Genomic DNA, 16,100 nt, shown 5'->3' with positions numbered 1-16,100 from the left:
TTCAGTAAATTCATCATGTTGGTTCTCGTATCATTAGCACTTCGCTCGAAGTATGAGCAACGTGGTTCGTTTCTGCGTTGTGTACCTTTAATAATTTTTACATAACTAATTTTTGCTATTGTTCTTTTTTTACATCCATTATTAGACAGTGGCAGCGATGATGATTATGAACATGGTCTTTTGCCTGCAATGCAGTGAAGAAAACGATATGACAACAATAACGTCTAATGTAACTGGTCCCTCTAACAGTACAACTGGCCCCAGCTTGGCCCCCCAGTTGAAATGGTCTAGAACCGCCACTGTTACAGACCCAACAACATTATATAGTATCCCCTCCTTTTGGAGAAAAGCACATGAGCTCTTTATAATACGCAAAGTAAACAAAACAACTAAATACATCATTCTAACATTGCCTAAAAGTATTAATAAGATACTAATGAGAGATACCTATATACTGTAAGCAATATAACAATTGAGATGTACAAACTATGGCATAAGGGAGAGATGAGTGGATAAGAGGCAAGCCGCAATTTCGTCATGAGCGGGCTAAGATGGACGGAGCCTATATCCCTATTCGTTTAGCCACCCAATTTCATGCAAGTGCTATAATTCGGGCGAGCACCTATTCTCTTCCGTTTGTCGGTTGTGAAGGTCATGGCTGTCCTATATGCTTTGTCTGGCTGAGTCACAACGTTTGATTTCCCCAGTACTCTACGTTTAACAGCGTCGGTCTACATGTGATGCACAATTCTCGTGTTTTGAGACCCTTTCAGGCGTATGTTTTAAATCCGCGGTCAGATGACCCGGTGACCTCATGGATGGACCGTTGTGAATGCATCTTGTATTGTATTGATGTTTAGTACCAGTCAAAGGTTTGGACACACCTACTCATTCCAGGGATGTTCTTTCTTTCCCTACAGTGTAGAATAATAGTGAAGACATCAGAACTATGAAATAACACATATGGAATCATGTAGTAACCAAAAAAGTGTTAAACAAATCAAAGTATATTTTATATGAGATTCTTCAAAGTAGCCACCCTTTGCCTTAATGACAGCTTTGCACCGGTACTAACTGGTACTGTATATAAACTCAACATCTTTTTTAAAGCCCATAACCATTTGTGTGAGGTGTATACTTTTGTTTCAAAGTAGATTTGTTTAAGACTACCAAGAAACACTGTATGACCCTGATTTGGTGCACTGCAGTAAAAAGTTAAACCCAGACGTGGACCACACACCCACTCCACCGAATAGCAGGCAGGGGAAGAAAAATAGTGATTGCCTTGTGTAACGGATGTGAAACGGCTAGCTGAGTTAGCGGTGCACGCTAAATAGCGTTTCAATCGGTGACGTCACTTGCTCTGAGACCTTGAAGTAGTGGTCCGTGGCTTGTGAGTTTTGTGGAGCGATGGGTAACGATGCTTCGTGGGTGACTGTTGTTGATGTGTGCAGAGGGTCCCTGGTTCGCGCCCGGGTATGGGCGAGGGGACGGTCTAAAGTTAGCCACTGTTTCATTCCAAACCACTCATTGTGTCACACCCCGATCTCTTTCACCTGTCTTTGTGATTGTCTCCACCCTCCTCCAGGTGTCGCCAATCTTCCCCTTTATCCCCAGTGTATTTATACCTGTGTTTTCTGTCTGTCTGTTGACAGTTTGTCTTGTTTGTTCAAGCCAACCAGCGTTTTGTGTCTCAGCGCCTGCTTTTTCCAGTTTCTCCTTTCTCGCCCTCCTGGTTTTGACCCTTGCATGTCCTGACTCCGAGCCCACCTGCCTGACCACTCTGCCTGACCCTGAGCCTGCCTGTCGACCTGTACCTTTGCCCCACCTCTGGTTTACTGACCCCTGCCTGCCTTGACCTGTCTATCGCCTGCCCCTGTTGGAACATTAAACTATTGTTTACTCGACGTGGTCTGCATCTGGGTCTTACCTTCATACCTGATACATTGTTGAATTTATGATTTCCGACTTGATTTGTATTAAATGCTTTTGTCCAACGGCCAATGAGCCACATTACATTTACATTACATTTAAGTCATTTAGCAGACGCTCTTATCCAGAGCGACTTACAAATTGGTGAATTCACCTTCTGACATCCAGTGGAACAGCCACTTTACAATAGTGCATCTAAGTCATTAAGGGGGGGGGGGTGAGAAGGATTACTTATCCTATCCTAGGTATTCCTTGAAGAGGTGGGGTTTCAGGTGTCTCCGGAAGGTGGTGATTGACTCCGCTGTCCTGGCGTCGTGAGGGAGTTTGTTCCACCATTGGGGGGCCAGAGCAGCGAACAGTTTTGACTGGGCTGAGCGGGAACTGTACTTCCTCAATGGTAGGGAGGCGAGCAGGCCAGAGGTGGATGAACGCAGTGCCCTTGCTTGGGTGTAGGGCCTGATCAGAGCCTGGAGGTACTGCGGTGCCGTTCCCCTCACAGCTCCGTAGGCAAGCACCATGGTCTTGTAAGCCACCTTCATATGACAAGGCCTGAAAAGCATTGCCAGTAGATTGTCGATGTGATTCATGATGACTGCTTATCTTGCAAGCCAGCCAAGATTTTGAAAGCATGATGTCCAATCAAAGCTACGAGAGAGAAACTCTGCAAAAAAAAAGAAACGTCCCTTGTTCAGGACTCTGTCATTCAAAGATAATTCGTACAAATCGAAATGACTTCACAGATCTTCGTTGTAAAGGGTTTAAACACTGTTTCCTATGCTTGTTCAATGAACCATAAACAATTCATGAACATGCACCTGTGGAACGGTCGTTAAGACACTAACAGCTTACAGATTTTAGGGAATTAAGGTCACAGTCATGAAAACTTAGGACACTAAAGAGACCTTTCTACTGACTCTGACAACACCAAAAGAACAATGCTCAGGAGGCATGAGGACTGCAGATGTGGCCAGGGCAATAAATTGCAATGTCCGTACTGTGAGACACCTGAGACAGCACTAAAGGGAGACAGGACAGACAGCTGATCGTCCTCGCTGCGGCAGACCACGTGTAACAACACCTGCACAGGATCGGTACATCCGAACATCACACCTGCGGGACAGGTACAGGATGGCAACAACAACTGCCCGAGTTACACCAGGAATGCACAATCCCTCCATCAGTGCTCAGACTGTCCGCAATAGGCTGAGAGAGGCTGGACTGAGCTTGTAGGCCTTGTAAGGCAGGTCCTCACCAGTCATCACTGGCAACAACGTCAACCATGGGCACAAATCCACCGTCGCTGGACCAGACAGGACTGGAAAAAAGTGCTCTTCACTGACAAGTCGCGGTTTTGTCTCACCAGGGGTGATGGTCGGATTCGTGTTTATCGGCGAAGGAATGAGCCTTACACCGAGGCCTGTACTCTGGAGCGGGATCGATTTGGAGGTGGAGGGGCCGTCATGGTCTGGGGCAGTGTGTCACAGCATCATCAGACTGAGCTTGTTGTCATTGCAGGCAATCTCAACGCTGTGCATTACAGGGAAGACATCCTCCTCCCTCATGTGTTGCCCTTCCTGCAGGCTCATCCTGACATGACCCTCCAGCATGACAATGCCACCAGCCATACTGCTCGTTCTGTGCGTGATTTCCTGCAAGACAGGAATGTCAGTGTTCTGCCATGGCCAGCGAATAGCCCGGATCTCAATCCCATTGAGCATGTCTGGGACTTGTTGGATCGAAGGGTGAGGACTTGGGTCAATCCCCCCAGAAATGTCCCCAGAAACTTGCAGGTGCCTTGGTGGAAGAGTGGGGTAACATCTCACAGCAAGAACTGGCAAATCTGGTGCATTTGACGTCATTTTTGTCTGTGGCCAATGACCTTGAGCCTTCTTGGACAAGCACTTGTACTGTAAATCTATGGTAGGGCTGCAGGGGGGCTTGATCGTCCTAGCTCTCCCGCAGATTCTGCGGTGATGTGGTGTCCCTGTGAGTGACAGAACTGATGGGGTCATGATAGGGGCTGCACCAAATGTTTGATGTATTATAATAATTGATTATAATAGGTTGTATTAATAGAAGGGGAAGGACTGTGGGACCCCTCCTCCTCTACATTTATAGGGTCCTAGACTACAGATTAACAATATACGGGTATATATTCATTGCGAGGTTTTAGAATTGTTCCACAGTCTCTGCCTCTTATAAAGAAATGGGGGTCTGTGAGAAAGCATTTCAAAGATAAACAAAGAGCCCTGCAGGGGAGTAGAAGAGATAAGAGGATAGTCAGACATACCTCTATAAATCTACTTGGGGGAGTGGACATTTCCTGCCGAGGCATTAGAAAACATTGGAACTATTGTATCTCTTGCAAGTTGGTATAGCTGTGTATGCATGGGCTTGGTCTGAGGAGTAGTAGGTAATGACGTATGCAGTGACATCACAGGGGGTTGACTACGAGCAGCATAAAAGCAACGTGGACTTTTCCTACGCGGTGGAACTGTGATGTTTGATCTTCTGTCTACGGCTGTGTTTTGATGTAAATGGTTGTGGTTTATAAGGGCACCTTTTGAGTGTTCCTTATTTGTTAAGTTAAAAAAAACCGTAACCAACAGAACCCTGAGCCAATCACGGCTCAACTAGAGGTAGACAATGCCTCAGCTCTGTGATCTCGCTGCCCCTCCACTACAGACGGCACTGAGCTAGGCTGAAACTGCTGCATCTTGGCGCTGCCTTACTCAAAGAAAGAGGCCAAGTTTGTATGCTGCTTTTGATTAACTCAAGGTTGTTGTTTTTTACGTTGTTTGCTGAAATGACATGTGACACGAATGAATGCCAGAATGACATGCAAAACAGGGCAACTCTTTTGTTGTTGTTTAAACAGGTGGGATTAAAAACAGGAATGACGGGTCGCCATTGCACAGAGTTTGCCATATGGTGCTGATACCATATACACTCATATCATGTGATTTGGGACGTGTTAGATGAGTCCAATTTAAATTCACCATGTTTATGGGCATGACAAAAGTAGGCTACTTATTGCCAAAGCAACGGGCAATTCCACAGGGCAAAATTACCATTAGAAAAATGTGTGATTCAACAACTAGAGATTGAATCAACTATGCACTCTCTCCCTTTCTCTCTCTCTCTCTCTCTCTCTCTCTCTCTCCCCCCCACTTCAGTCTGAACCTGAGTGACAGTGACATGTTGACCATCCTGGACGGTGATGAAGTCACCACCCATATCCTGGGCCAGTACGTGGGCGGAGCCGGGCCCTTCAAGATACAGTCCACGACCCCTGACCTCACCGTGACCTTCCACTCCGACCCCGCCGGCCTCGTCTTCGGCAAGGGAGAGGGCTTCATCATCAACTACATGGGTAAGAGGAGGGGGGGGGAGAGAAGCAGAGAGGGAGGGAAGGAGAAGTAACAAAATGAATTGATAAGAGACAGTAGCCAATATTGGAGGAATAGACGACTCGGCAGCCGAGTTGAAACGGAGAGTCAGTGAAAGAGAGACAGAGCTAGAGACAGAGATAAAGAGGAGGCTGAGGAAATGAGAGAGACAGAGCTCGAGAGATAAAGAGGAGGCTGAGGAAATGAGAGAGACAGAGCTAGAGAGATAAAGAGGAGGCTGAGGAAATGAGAGAGACAGAGCTCGAGAGATAAAGAGGAGGCTGAGGAAATGAGAGAGACAGAGCTAGAGAGATAGAGGAGGCTGAGGAAATGAGAGAGACAGAGCTAGAGAGATAAAGAGGAGGCTGAGGAAATGAGAGAGGCAGAGCTCGAGAGATAAAGAGGAGGCTGAGGAAATGAGAGAGACAGAGCTCGAGAGATAAAGAGGAGGCTGAGGAAATGAGAGAGACAGAGCTAGAGACAGAGATAAAGAGGAGGCTGAGGAAATGAGAGAGACAGAGCTAGAGAGATAAAGAGGAGGCTGAGGAAATGAGAGAGACAGAGCTAGAGACAGAGATAAAGAGGAGGCTGAGGAAATGAGAGAGACAGAGCTAGAGACAGAGATAAAGAGGAGGCTGAGGAAATGAGAGAGACAGAGCTAGAGAGATAAAGAGGAGGCTGAGGAAATGAGAGAGACAGAGCTAGAGAGATAAAGAGGAGGCTGAGGAAATGAGAGAGACAGAGCTCGAGAGATAAAGAGGAGGCTGAGGAAATGAGAGAGACAGAGCTAGAGAGATAAAGAGGAGGCTGAGGAAATGAGAGAGACAGAGCTAGAGAGATAAAGAGGAGGCTGAGGAAATGAGAGAGACAGAGCTCGAGAGATAAAGAGGAGGCTGAGGAAATGAGAGACAGAGCTAGAGAGATCAAGAGGAGGCTGAGGAAATGAGAGAGACAGAGCTAGAGAGATAAAGAGGAGGCTGAGGAAATGAGAGAGACAGAGCTAGAGAGATAAAGAGGAGGCTGAGGAAATGAGAGAGACAGTGTAATGTCCCAGACTCCGTCTCTCTGTCTCCTCTCCCTTTTCTCTTCCTCCGCTTTACCCTCCTCTCTCTCTCTTTCGCTCTCTCTCTCTCTCTCTGCCCTTATTCAATCACATCCTATTTGTCTCACCGTCCCACTTGGCCTGTGTGCGTGTGGATAAACACACACATACACAAACACTCACACGCAATTATTTGGAGTGCTCTCCACGTTCACATGAGGAAACACAAACATGGAATCGTATTAGAATATGCACACTCGATCATTCTCTATGTACACTGTACACACCTGCACTTGTATACACTTCTTCCACCAGAAATGTAGAACGACATGCCTGCAGAAATGCATCTGCAACCCTTCTCCTTTGTTATTTTGTGTGAGAATTCATTAATGTAAATCACAATAAGCATCTCTAAATGTTTGTTTGTGTGTCTCCACAGAGGTCTCCCGTAACGACTCGTGTCCGGACCTGCCGGAGATCCAGAATGGCTGGAAGACCACGTCCCATACTGCCCTGGTGCGGGGCGCGCGCATTACCTACCAGTGTGACCCAGGCTACGACCTGGTTGGACGAGAGACTCTGACCTGTCAGCTAGACCTCACCTGGAGCACACAGCCCCCCTTCTGCGAGAAGAGTGAGTTAGCTAGGGTGGTTGGGGGAGGGTGTGTGCGTGTGTGTGTGTGTGTGTGTGTGTGTGTGTGTGTGTGTGTGTGTGTGTGATTGAGAGTTCTTGCCTAGTGCAAACCCCTCTGATACCCATTCTCTTCTCTCTCTCTCTCTCTCCCTCCCCCCTCCCCTCTCTTCAGTAATGTATTGTTCAGATCCGGGTCACGTGGAACACTCGACCAGGTCACTGTCCGACCCGAAACTCCTGGTGGGGACCACCATCCAGTACAGCTGCTACCCCGGCTTCATCCTGCAGGGCGGTGCCACACTCACCTGCTACGGACGAGAGCCTGGCACCCCTGTCTGGACGTCCAAACTACCCCACTGTGTCTGTGAGTAGCTGTGCGTAAGGGAATGGATGAGTTTGTGCTACAGTTGGAGTGGGGTAAGTTGAGCCACCTTAGATTCTAGGAAACCCCACACAAAATGTATCATTTGACCAAAGGAAGTGAAGGAAGGACCCACATGGACAAAGTGGAAAGTAAGTTTGGTCCAAAAAAGGATTTATTGTGTAAGAGGTTTAATGATGGTTGTATCGAAACCAAAGTAGATCATTGTAAGATTGTTTTATACATCAGTTGGGGTCTCTGTAAGCTTCAAGATGAAGTCCTAAACCTAGCGTGAAAGTGCATCCTTGTAGCAGTGTAGGCTAATATAGTTGAAATGTTTGCCTCGGGCAAAGTTGAGCCAACGACCATGAGGTAAGTTGAGCCAACGGCAAGTTGAGTAAGGCATTATCGCAAGGCATTATCGCTGGGATATGAGGTAACAACAGGGCCTGGCTTATGTTAAGTGTGTTAAAAGATGATTAAAATACAAAAAAGCGATTGCTATTGTGCTCAATCCCCTTTTTGAGAAACAAGGATCGAGGTAGTATTTCATTCAGTACAGAAACTTCTGGGTGGCTCAACTTACCCCATACCCAGGGTAGGTTGTGCCAAGAGACCACTTTATTTCTGGACAAGCTATGTCTTCAAAACTGTCATGTTTATATGAATTCCAGGGATATACAACATCCTGAAATATAAGTAGATATCTTTGTTAGACAGAATACTATATTCCCCTTGACGGAGTGATGCTGAATGTTTAAAAAGGGGGGGCTCTGCTTACCCCACTCTCCCCTAGTGTGTTTTTCCGGGACGTGAGGCTGCATGTCGACCGTCAGTCACTGTCTATTAAACCTGAACAGTGCAGTTCTCTCTCTCTCTCTCTCTCTCCTCTCTCTCTCTCTCCTCTCTCTCCTCTCTCTTCTCTCTCTCTCTCTCTTCTCTGTCTCTCTCTGTCTCTCTCTCTCTGTCTCTCTCTCTCTCTCTCTCTCTCTCTCTCTCTCTCTCGGTAGACCAGAGGCTTATTTTAATAGCGTTTGATGTTGCAGAGGTAATCTGGGATGAACACTTGATCTCTGGCGGAGACGACTCGACGGGGCTGTCTCCCTCTTTGTCCTGCTGACACCGCTCCCAGCGTGTATGTTCATGGTTATTAAAGTGTGTATGAGTGTGTGTGTGTGCATGACAACTTCCTCCTCCTCTCTGCGTTCTCATGGTTGTTAATGTGTGTCTATGTGAATGTGCGTGGGGGTGCGCAGCTGCACGCGTGCGTGTGTGTGAGCCGTTTAATATGCTAATGCGGTATGCAGATCAGGCCCTTGCCACCTGGAAGAGGGGCGGAGGTTACCCATTAGTCATAGCAGCTCGGCTTGAGGCTGTCAGACCAGGAGGAGAAGCTGTCAATCAAACACCCTACCCTCCTTATCTGTCGGACTGTGTGACTCACACCTCCTTAGAACCAGTTCTCCAGCCCTCTACCTCCAGTACCCCATGCTGTTCCACGTAATTGAGCTATTTCACTTCTAGCATTGATTCAACTGGTCAAGGGCTCGATAAATGTTGAGCAGGTTATTGTCGACCCCTTTCTCTCTCGCGCGCGCACGTGCACACTTTCTATCTCTTTCTCCGTCCCTCGCTCCAGCGGAGGAATCTGTTTCCTGTGAGAACCCTGGTCTCCCTGACAACGGATACCAGATCCTGTCCAAGCGCCTCTACCTGCCCAGCGAGTCGCTCACCTTCATCTGTTACCAAGGCTTCGAGCTCATCGGCGAGGTCGCCATTAAGTGTATCCTGGGGAACCCGTCGTTTTGGAGCGGACCACTGCCACTATGCAGGGGTGAGGTCCAGCCGCCAAGCACCCACACGCCACCCCCGCAGACCTGCATGGAATGGAACATTCCTCACCATGACTTTCCACATAGACATGCTACATGTGAATGGTGCTTGTTTAAGTAACGATAATGTCCCTGTGTATGATACAGCTCTCGGCAGCCATATTTGTAGTTCCTAAACTCTCTGTAGTTGTTTAAGACTGCTAGGATGTGGTCAGAAGTAGTGCAACTATAAAAAAAAAAAATGTAAGGTCTCTAGACAGCCCTAGAAATACTGTACCTGCCACCAGTATGATATACTTTATCTACCCTGTCAATGTCTGAGAGAATGTCTGATGTCTTGCAGCCAACCATGACTGCTTTGGCAACCATGCTTTGGAAGGTGAGTCTGTCTGTCTCTGTTTTTGTCTGTCTCTCTCTCTCTGTCTGTGAGCCTGCCTGTCTGTCTCTGTTCTTGTCTGTCTCTCTCTCTCTCTGTCTGTGAGCCTGCCTGTCTGTCTCTGTTTTTGTCAGTCTCTCTCTCTCTGTCCGTGAGCCTGCCTGTCTGTCTCTGTTCTTGTCTGTCTCTCTCTCTCTCTCTCTCTGTCTGTGAGCCTGCCTGTCTGTCTCTGTTTTTGTCAGTCTCTCTCTCTGTCCGTGAGCCTGCCTGTCTGTCTCTATTCTTGTCTGTTTCTCTCTCTCTCTCTGTCTGTGAGCCTGCCTGTCTGTCTCTGTTTTTGTCTCTCTCTCTCTCTCTGTCCGTGAGCCTGCCTGTCTGTCTCTGTTTTTGTCTGTCTCTCTGTCCGTGAGCCTGCCTGTCTGTCTCTTTTCATCTGTCTCTCTCTCTCTCTGTCCGTGAGCCTACCTGTCTGTCTCTGTTTTTGTCTGTCTCTCTGTCCGTGAGCCTGCCTGTCTGTCTCTTTTCATCTGTCTCTCTCTCTCTCTGTCCGTGAGCCTGCCTGTCTGTCTCTGTTTTTGTCTGTCTCTCTCTCTCTCTCTGTCCGTGAGCCTGTCTGTCTGTCTCTGTTTTTGTCTGTCTCTCTCTCTCTCTGTCTGTGAGCCTGCCTGTTTGTCTCTTTTTGTCTGTCTCTCTCTCTGTCCGTGAGCCTGCCTGTCTGTCTCTGTTTTTGTCTGTCTCTCTGTCCGTGAGCCTGCCTGTCTGTCTCTGTTTTTGTCTGTCTCTCTCTCTCTCTGTGTCTGTGAGCCTGCCTGTCTGTCTCTCTCTCTCTCTGTGTCTGTGAGCCTGCCTGTCTGTCTCTGTTTTTGTCTGTCTCTCTCTCTCTCTGTCCGTGTTCTTGTCTGCATGTCTCACACTGGTTGAATCAACGTTGTTTCCACGTCATTTCAATGAAATTATGTTGAACCGACGTGGAACAGACGTTGAATATTACATCTGTGCCCAGTGGGCTGTCAATCAAATGTTTTTTAGCAGATCTTTGTATGTCTCTTAATTATCTGGGATACAGAAAAATATATATTTAAAGAACCAACACTTGCACTCGACCCCCCCCCCCTTTTTTTCTAGTTCTGACTTCGCCGATAACTATTTTATTGAGGAAAAGTGTACTTACCATGCCTGTGATATGTGGTTGTCCCACCGAGCTACAGTATCGTAAGATGAATGCACGAACTGTAAGTCGCTGTAGATGAGAGCATCTGCTAAATGACTCAGATGTCAACGATGGCGATCCACTCTTTTCCCTAACTACCTGTATGCTGTATTAATGGCCAATGCGTGTTGGACTCGCTTTCATATTTCTTTCCTTTTGTGATGCTGATCTGTTGTTTTGACCTTTTCATTGAAGACACCATGTCTATTTCTCATTTATTTGAGTATTTTTATCCCCCCCCTGCTCTCCTCTTCCCTCCCCTCTCCTTTCCTCTATCCGTCCATCTCCTCCAGTTGTTGAGGCAGCAGCCGGGTCAGGTCTGGACGGTGGCAACATGGCATTGGCCATCTTCATCCTTGTACTTCTGCTCTCCGTGCTGCTGGGAGGAGCCTACGTCTACATCACACGGTTAGACCACACTCACCTCAACATTGTACATTTGAATATAGCTGAATATTCTGTATTCAACTCGGTTTAAAAGCTATATTGTCCACGGTCATATGGAAACTCTATGACGATTGAATAAACACAAACTGCCCTGGCTACCTTCCTATTAGACATGGTTGAATAACAGGAGGCTGCAACGTTACAGAACATTCAGATAGGAATGTATTGTGTAGAACAGATATTATTCTCTGTCATATGATAGTATCATGTCAGCTGCTCTACATGCCACAATTCTATCTGCCACGTGCTGAACGTTTCACCTCAATGTATAGACTCAAATGAATGAGATGTGATGTCATACTCTCTCTCTGCTCATGGAAACAGTGGTGGTGTCCTGAAGGTTCTGGGTGTTTTTAGATTCCTGACACCATGATGTTCCTCTCTTGGCCACCAGGTGTCGCTACCACTCCAACCTGCGGCTGCCGCTCATCTACCCACACCCTTACAGTCAGATCACCGTGGAGAGCGAGTTTGACAACCCACTCTACGAGACAGGAGGGGTGAGGAAGAACACGCACAAACACACACACCTGCTGGAAACACACACACAAACATAGTCATTGTATGAGACAGGAGGGTCCTTACTACTGGTCTTTAACATTTCTCTCTCTCAGGACAACCGTGAATATGAGGTATCAATATGAGGACCATCTCCACTGTTGGAATCCCAAAATGAAGCATCCACCCCACCAACCCATCCCCCTACCCTTCCTCCTCTTCCTTAGACCGGCCCAGGTGGAAGTTATGTAAATACAGACTGACTACAGTCTTCCCCCATGATCCCATGACCCCCGTGACCCTGTCCTCCAATCACAGAGAGAGGAATGAGAGAGAGGGAAGATGAGTCGGAGAGGCAATGGGGGAGAATAGAAAGGGGAGGACAGGAGATACTGTGAAAGGGGGCTGCAGGATTTTGGGGGGATTAAGAGACTGAAGCACTTGTGACAAGTTGTCCATTTACTCATGTGTCTACCATTAGAGAACAAATACAGAGACAGGGAGGGAATATGTGAAGGAGAGAGAGGGGGAGAGAAGGGGAGTGAGAAAGAGAAGTGAAAGATAGAAGGAAGTGACCTCACAGGATGTGAGGTCATTATCTCTTCCTGGTTGTGCCCCATCTTCCTGCCTGCAGTCATTTCTAAGGACTGGTTTTACCGTAGTAACTGACCTGTACAATCTCAACCAACCCATAACAACACCAGAAGAGGCCACCATAAGATGTATTTATTTTGATGTATATGTGACGTTTTATGCGGATTAATGAATGTACATTTTCATTTTGAGAATACAAAAAGAAAAGACGTACCATGCTACTGACTTCCCTAAATAAATGGTCCAAAAAAAATGTATGAAAGAATCTTTCTATCAAAATAAAACACACGCACTTGTCTTTGTTGTCAGTTATTTGAGTGTCCCTCCCTTTGTCACAGGGCAGAACAGGGAATATGAAGAAGTTAACATTCTCTCCTCTGACACTATGCAGTGTTGCCCTGCTAATGTCACAGTATATCCACGCACGCACACACAGGCTGTGTCTCAATACTCCTTCACAGCTCCTAGTCTCCTTTCCTTCAAGGACACAGTCTGGTAGGTAAAAGAAATGGATCCATTCCACACTCTGTGTGTTTCCAGTCACAGGAAGGAGACTAGGAGCTGTGTTATGTCACGTTCTTGTGTGGAGATCCTATACCACAATCTCTCACACACCAGAGGTGACAGCTGTTGAAACTGGTTTACTTTCATTCTGACCCATCAACTTTGCTCCCCCTCAGTACACAACAGCCTCAAGAACAAAGTTGCTTTCTGTTTCAATTAATATTGCTGTTATTCACTAATGAAAAGTTACTTTTGCGAAAGCAGGTACTAAACACTTAACAGTTGTGAAAACTGTGTGTGTTTGTGTGTATTTGTCTGTCTGTGAGGGCATATGTGTAATTACCCAACAAAACAGCTGAATAGAGAGGGTGTCAGAGACATACAAAGCCCTCGGGATGTAAAGTCAGGCTTGACTGAGTCGTGCAACAAAGTCGACAAGATGGTCGAGCGTCAACAACAAAAAACATGCCCTCAGCCTCAGAACAGTGGAGCAAGTATATGAGATGCTGTATGTGCTTTTAATGTTTAAGATTTTCTTTCAAATACATTTAAATCAATATGGAAGTTGCCACAGTGACTTCTGTCCTATAGTGTACATATAAAACAGGATAAGGCCAAGTGGGTCAGAGATCAGTCCTGAAAAAGGCTTCAACCGCTCCTCTCTTCTCTAACCACTCTTCATTCTTACTGTCCTTTAAGTCTCTCTGTTCTGCGCCAGTCTTCACCGTCAAAGTAGTTCAAACACAGCTCAACTTCCTCTTGCGTCCGTTAAGGCGGGGCAAACATGTCTCTCATGTCAATGTTTTATAGCATGTTGTCGACTTTCTTTTCCTCCATTACCTTTTTCTTGCTCGTTGGTATCACTCAGTTGGTTTGTCGAGCTGCATATCTGTTCTGATTCTGACCTTGATCACTGGAGTAACAGCGAAGGTTCTAGAATGCCTGATAAGACCGTGTGAAGTTTGCGTTTCATAGGCACTGACTTGATGAATAATAATAATAATATAGGATCAACTCTAATGCAACAGAGTCAGGACGAGAGGCTTGTTTGAATTTGCTGCATTACCATTGTCTTTTATATTTGTAACGATCTTCGTCTTCATTGGATGAGAAGTAGGAAGGATCGGACCAAAACGCAGCGTGGTAAGTGTCCATGATTATTCATTATCACAGAACATGAACACACAAAATAACAACGTGACTGTAAGAAATTAAAATCGAAACAGTCCTGAAAGTTGAAAACAGGAAACAACTACCCACAAACACCAGGTGGGAAAAGGCTACCTAAGTATGGTTCTCAATCAGAGACAACGATAGACAGCTGCCTCTGATTGGGAACCATACCAGTCCAAACGCATACAAAAGAAAACATAGAAAAACAACATAGAATGCCCACCCCAACCAAACCAAAATAGAGACATAAAAAAGGAACTAAGTTCAGGACGTGACAATATTTGCAGACATTTAAACAAAACTTTTCCATCTATGCCATGAAAAGATTCTCCCCTCTGCAGGAATAGGTCTAGGTGTGTTGTGACATTTATGTTGTGAAACAAAAAAAACATTTCCAGGCTTTTTTTTTTTTTGCGGAGCTATGAGGAGAGGGAAGTGGACACTCGGAGGGACCTGCCATAATAGTTTCATCGCAGATAAACACTCGTGTTCTGCAGTGTTGACAGAAGAGAGACAGTTTGTTTCTGTATGAATATGAGACGTAAAATCTCCCTCGGTCTTGTTTCCCTCCCTCTATTCCAGAAAGTACCTCTCTCTGTACACTTCACCAAGGTTAGTCTCACTGAAACTAAAACATCTCTTTTACAAGAAAGACCTTGTTTTAAAAAAAGCAGCGCACACACAGGCGGCCTACTACTTGTGACCAAGAGACCATGACCAAGCACCACCATCTCCATCGGTGATGCGTGTGTCAGCACGGATGGGATTAACAGGGGTCCTGATCTTGGGTGGACTCTATACCCTGACCCAGTTCCGGCGTTTTCTGTCTGCCCTGCCGGCGGCCATTCCAGGGTGGTGGTAGACCTGTGACCGTGACGGTCCAGGGCAGGTGGAGGGTCAGTGCTGATGCTCTTCTGGTGTTTGTGGGAGGGGTGCCTCACACCAGGAAGCCACCGTGATGAGGTACATCAAGAGAGAGGAGGGGGAGAGTATTTATTTACTTGTACTTACCCACGTACTTGTATTATTATAACCCCCTATATATTTATTTACCTCTGTACCCTGTCATTTTGATCTATGTCTTATTTCCCGTGTGTAGAGCCGTGCTGGGTGCCCACCCTGCTGTGTGGTGTGGAGAGGAGACAAGGGTAGTGGCCAGACTGCTGGGTCTGAGGTTGGGCTAATGAGGAGGAGGGGGACAGCACCAAGGTCCTGGACCGAGTGGTCACTGCCTTCCTTCTTGATATCATAGTTTGACACAGGGGGCCAGCTCCTGTACTCTGCAATAAAGACCCTTTCACTCTGAAGAACGCTCAGTATCTCGCTTAGCTCTTCCCCAAGTAGGCCTGATGTACTTTGCTACACAGATACACATACCTCCGTCCAGAAGACACATATATACGCTGACCTTACTGAACCAAAAAGCCTCTGTCACTACAAACACTGCTTGCTATCACAAGGATAGTAGAACAAGGAAAATTCTCCAAAGGCTATTTTAAGCTGAGGGGTTAGGTTTAGGGTTACAATTAGGGTTAGGGTTAGTATGCATGTAAACTGCATGTGTGTGTGTGTGTGTGTGTGTGTGTGTGTGTGTGTGTGTGTGTGTGTGTGTGTGTGTGTGTGTGTGTGTGTGTGTGTGTGTGTGTGTGTGTGTGTGTGTGTGTGTCAGCACGGAGTGGTCCACAGACCAGGTGATGAGGCCAGTGAACGTGAAGGCTATGACTCAGTGGGCAGGTCACATCCCCCCAGACTTAGTGGCAGACATGGATGCCATTGACACAAGGCTGCCACCCTAGAGCCATTGACACAAGGCTGCCACCCCAGAGCGAAGCCACCTAGCTATGGACACACAGACCCACAGGTCCTCAACAACACACAGAGGGTAAGGTCACACACACAGACATGGTTTTTCTGATGTAAATCTCATGTCCTCTCTCTGATGAGTTTCGATCAAGGGGGAGACTTTAAGACTCCTGTAACAGGCCTACATATGAAAGGATGGCCCTGGTTAGTCTAGCAGAAGAGCCACCAATCCTCAATGTCTTGATTACTGTTGATTGACTGTTTCTACTACAGAACGAATCAACGTTGGTTCTGTCCACTTCCTT

The 16,100-nt window shown here is 46.6% G+C and overlaps 1 protein-coding gene across 1 annotated transcript in view; it reads left to right on the top strand.

The window, feature by feature from the left end:
- LOC135544584 (seizure 6-like protein) overlaps positions 1 to 12,612 on the top strand; it is a 57,637-nt gene extending 45,025 nt beyond the window's left edge. Inside the window, exons 10-17 of the mRNA XM_064972313.1 lie at positions 5,109 to 5,305; positions 6,803 to 6,997; positions 7,170 to 7,361; positions 8,998 to 9,192; positions 9,534 to 9,569; positions 11,070 to 11,184; positions 11,618 to 11,723; positions 11,838 to 12,612. Coding sequence (XP_064828385.1) covers positions 5,109 to 5,305; positions 6,803 to 6,997; positions 7,170 to 7,361; positions 8,998 to 9,192; positions 9,534 to 9,569; positions 11,070 to 11,184; positions 11,618 to 11,723; positions 11,838 to 11,867 — 1,066 coding nt within the window. The 3' untranslated portion in view covers positions 11,868 to 12,612. The remainder of the gene's footprint in view (positions 1 to 5,108; positions 5,306 to 6,802; positions 6,998 to 7,169; positions 7,362 to 8,997; positions 9,193 to 9,533; positions 9,570 to 11,069; positions 11,185 to 11,617; positions 11,724 to 11,837) is intronic.
- Positions 12,613 to 16,100: the final 3,488 nt, after the last annotated feature.

This window comes from Oncorhynchus masou, chromosome 8 (genome assembly GCF_036934945.1).
Source record: "Oncorhynchus masou masou isolate Uvic2021 chromosome 8, UVic_Omas_1.1, whole genome shotgun sequence".
Classification (NCBI taxonomy): Eukaryota; Metazoa; Chordata; class Actinopteri; order Salmoniformes; family Salmonidae; genus Oncorhynchus; species Oncorhynchus masou.
Note: the sequence above shows the minus strand (reverse complement) of the source record. Positions and strands in the feature narration are given on the sequence as shown.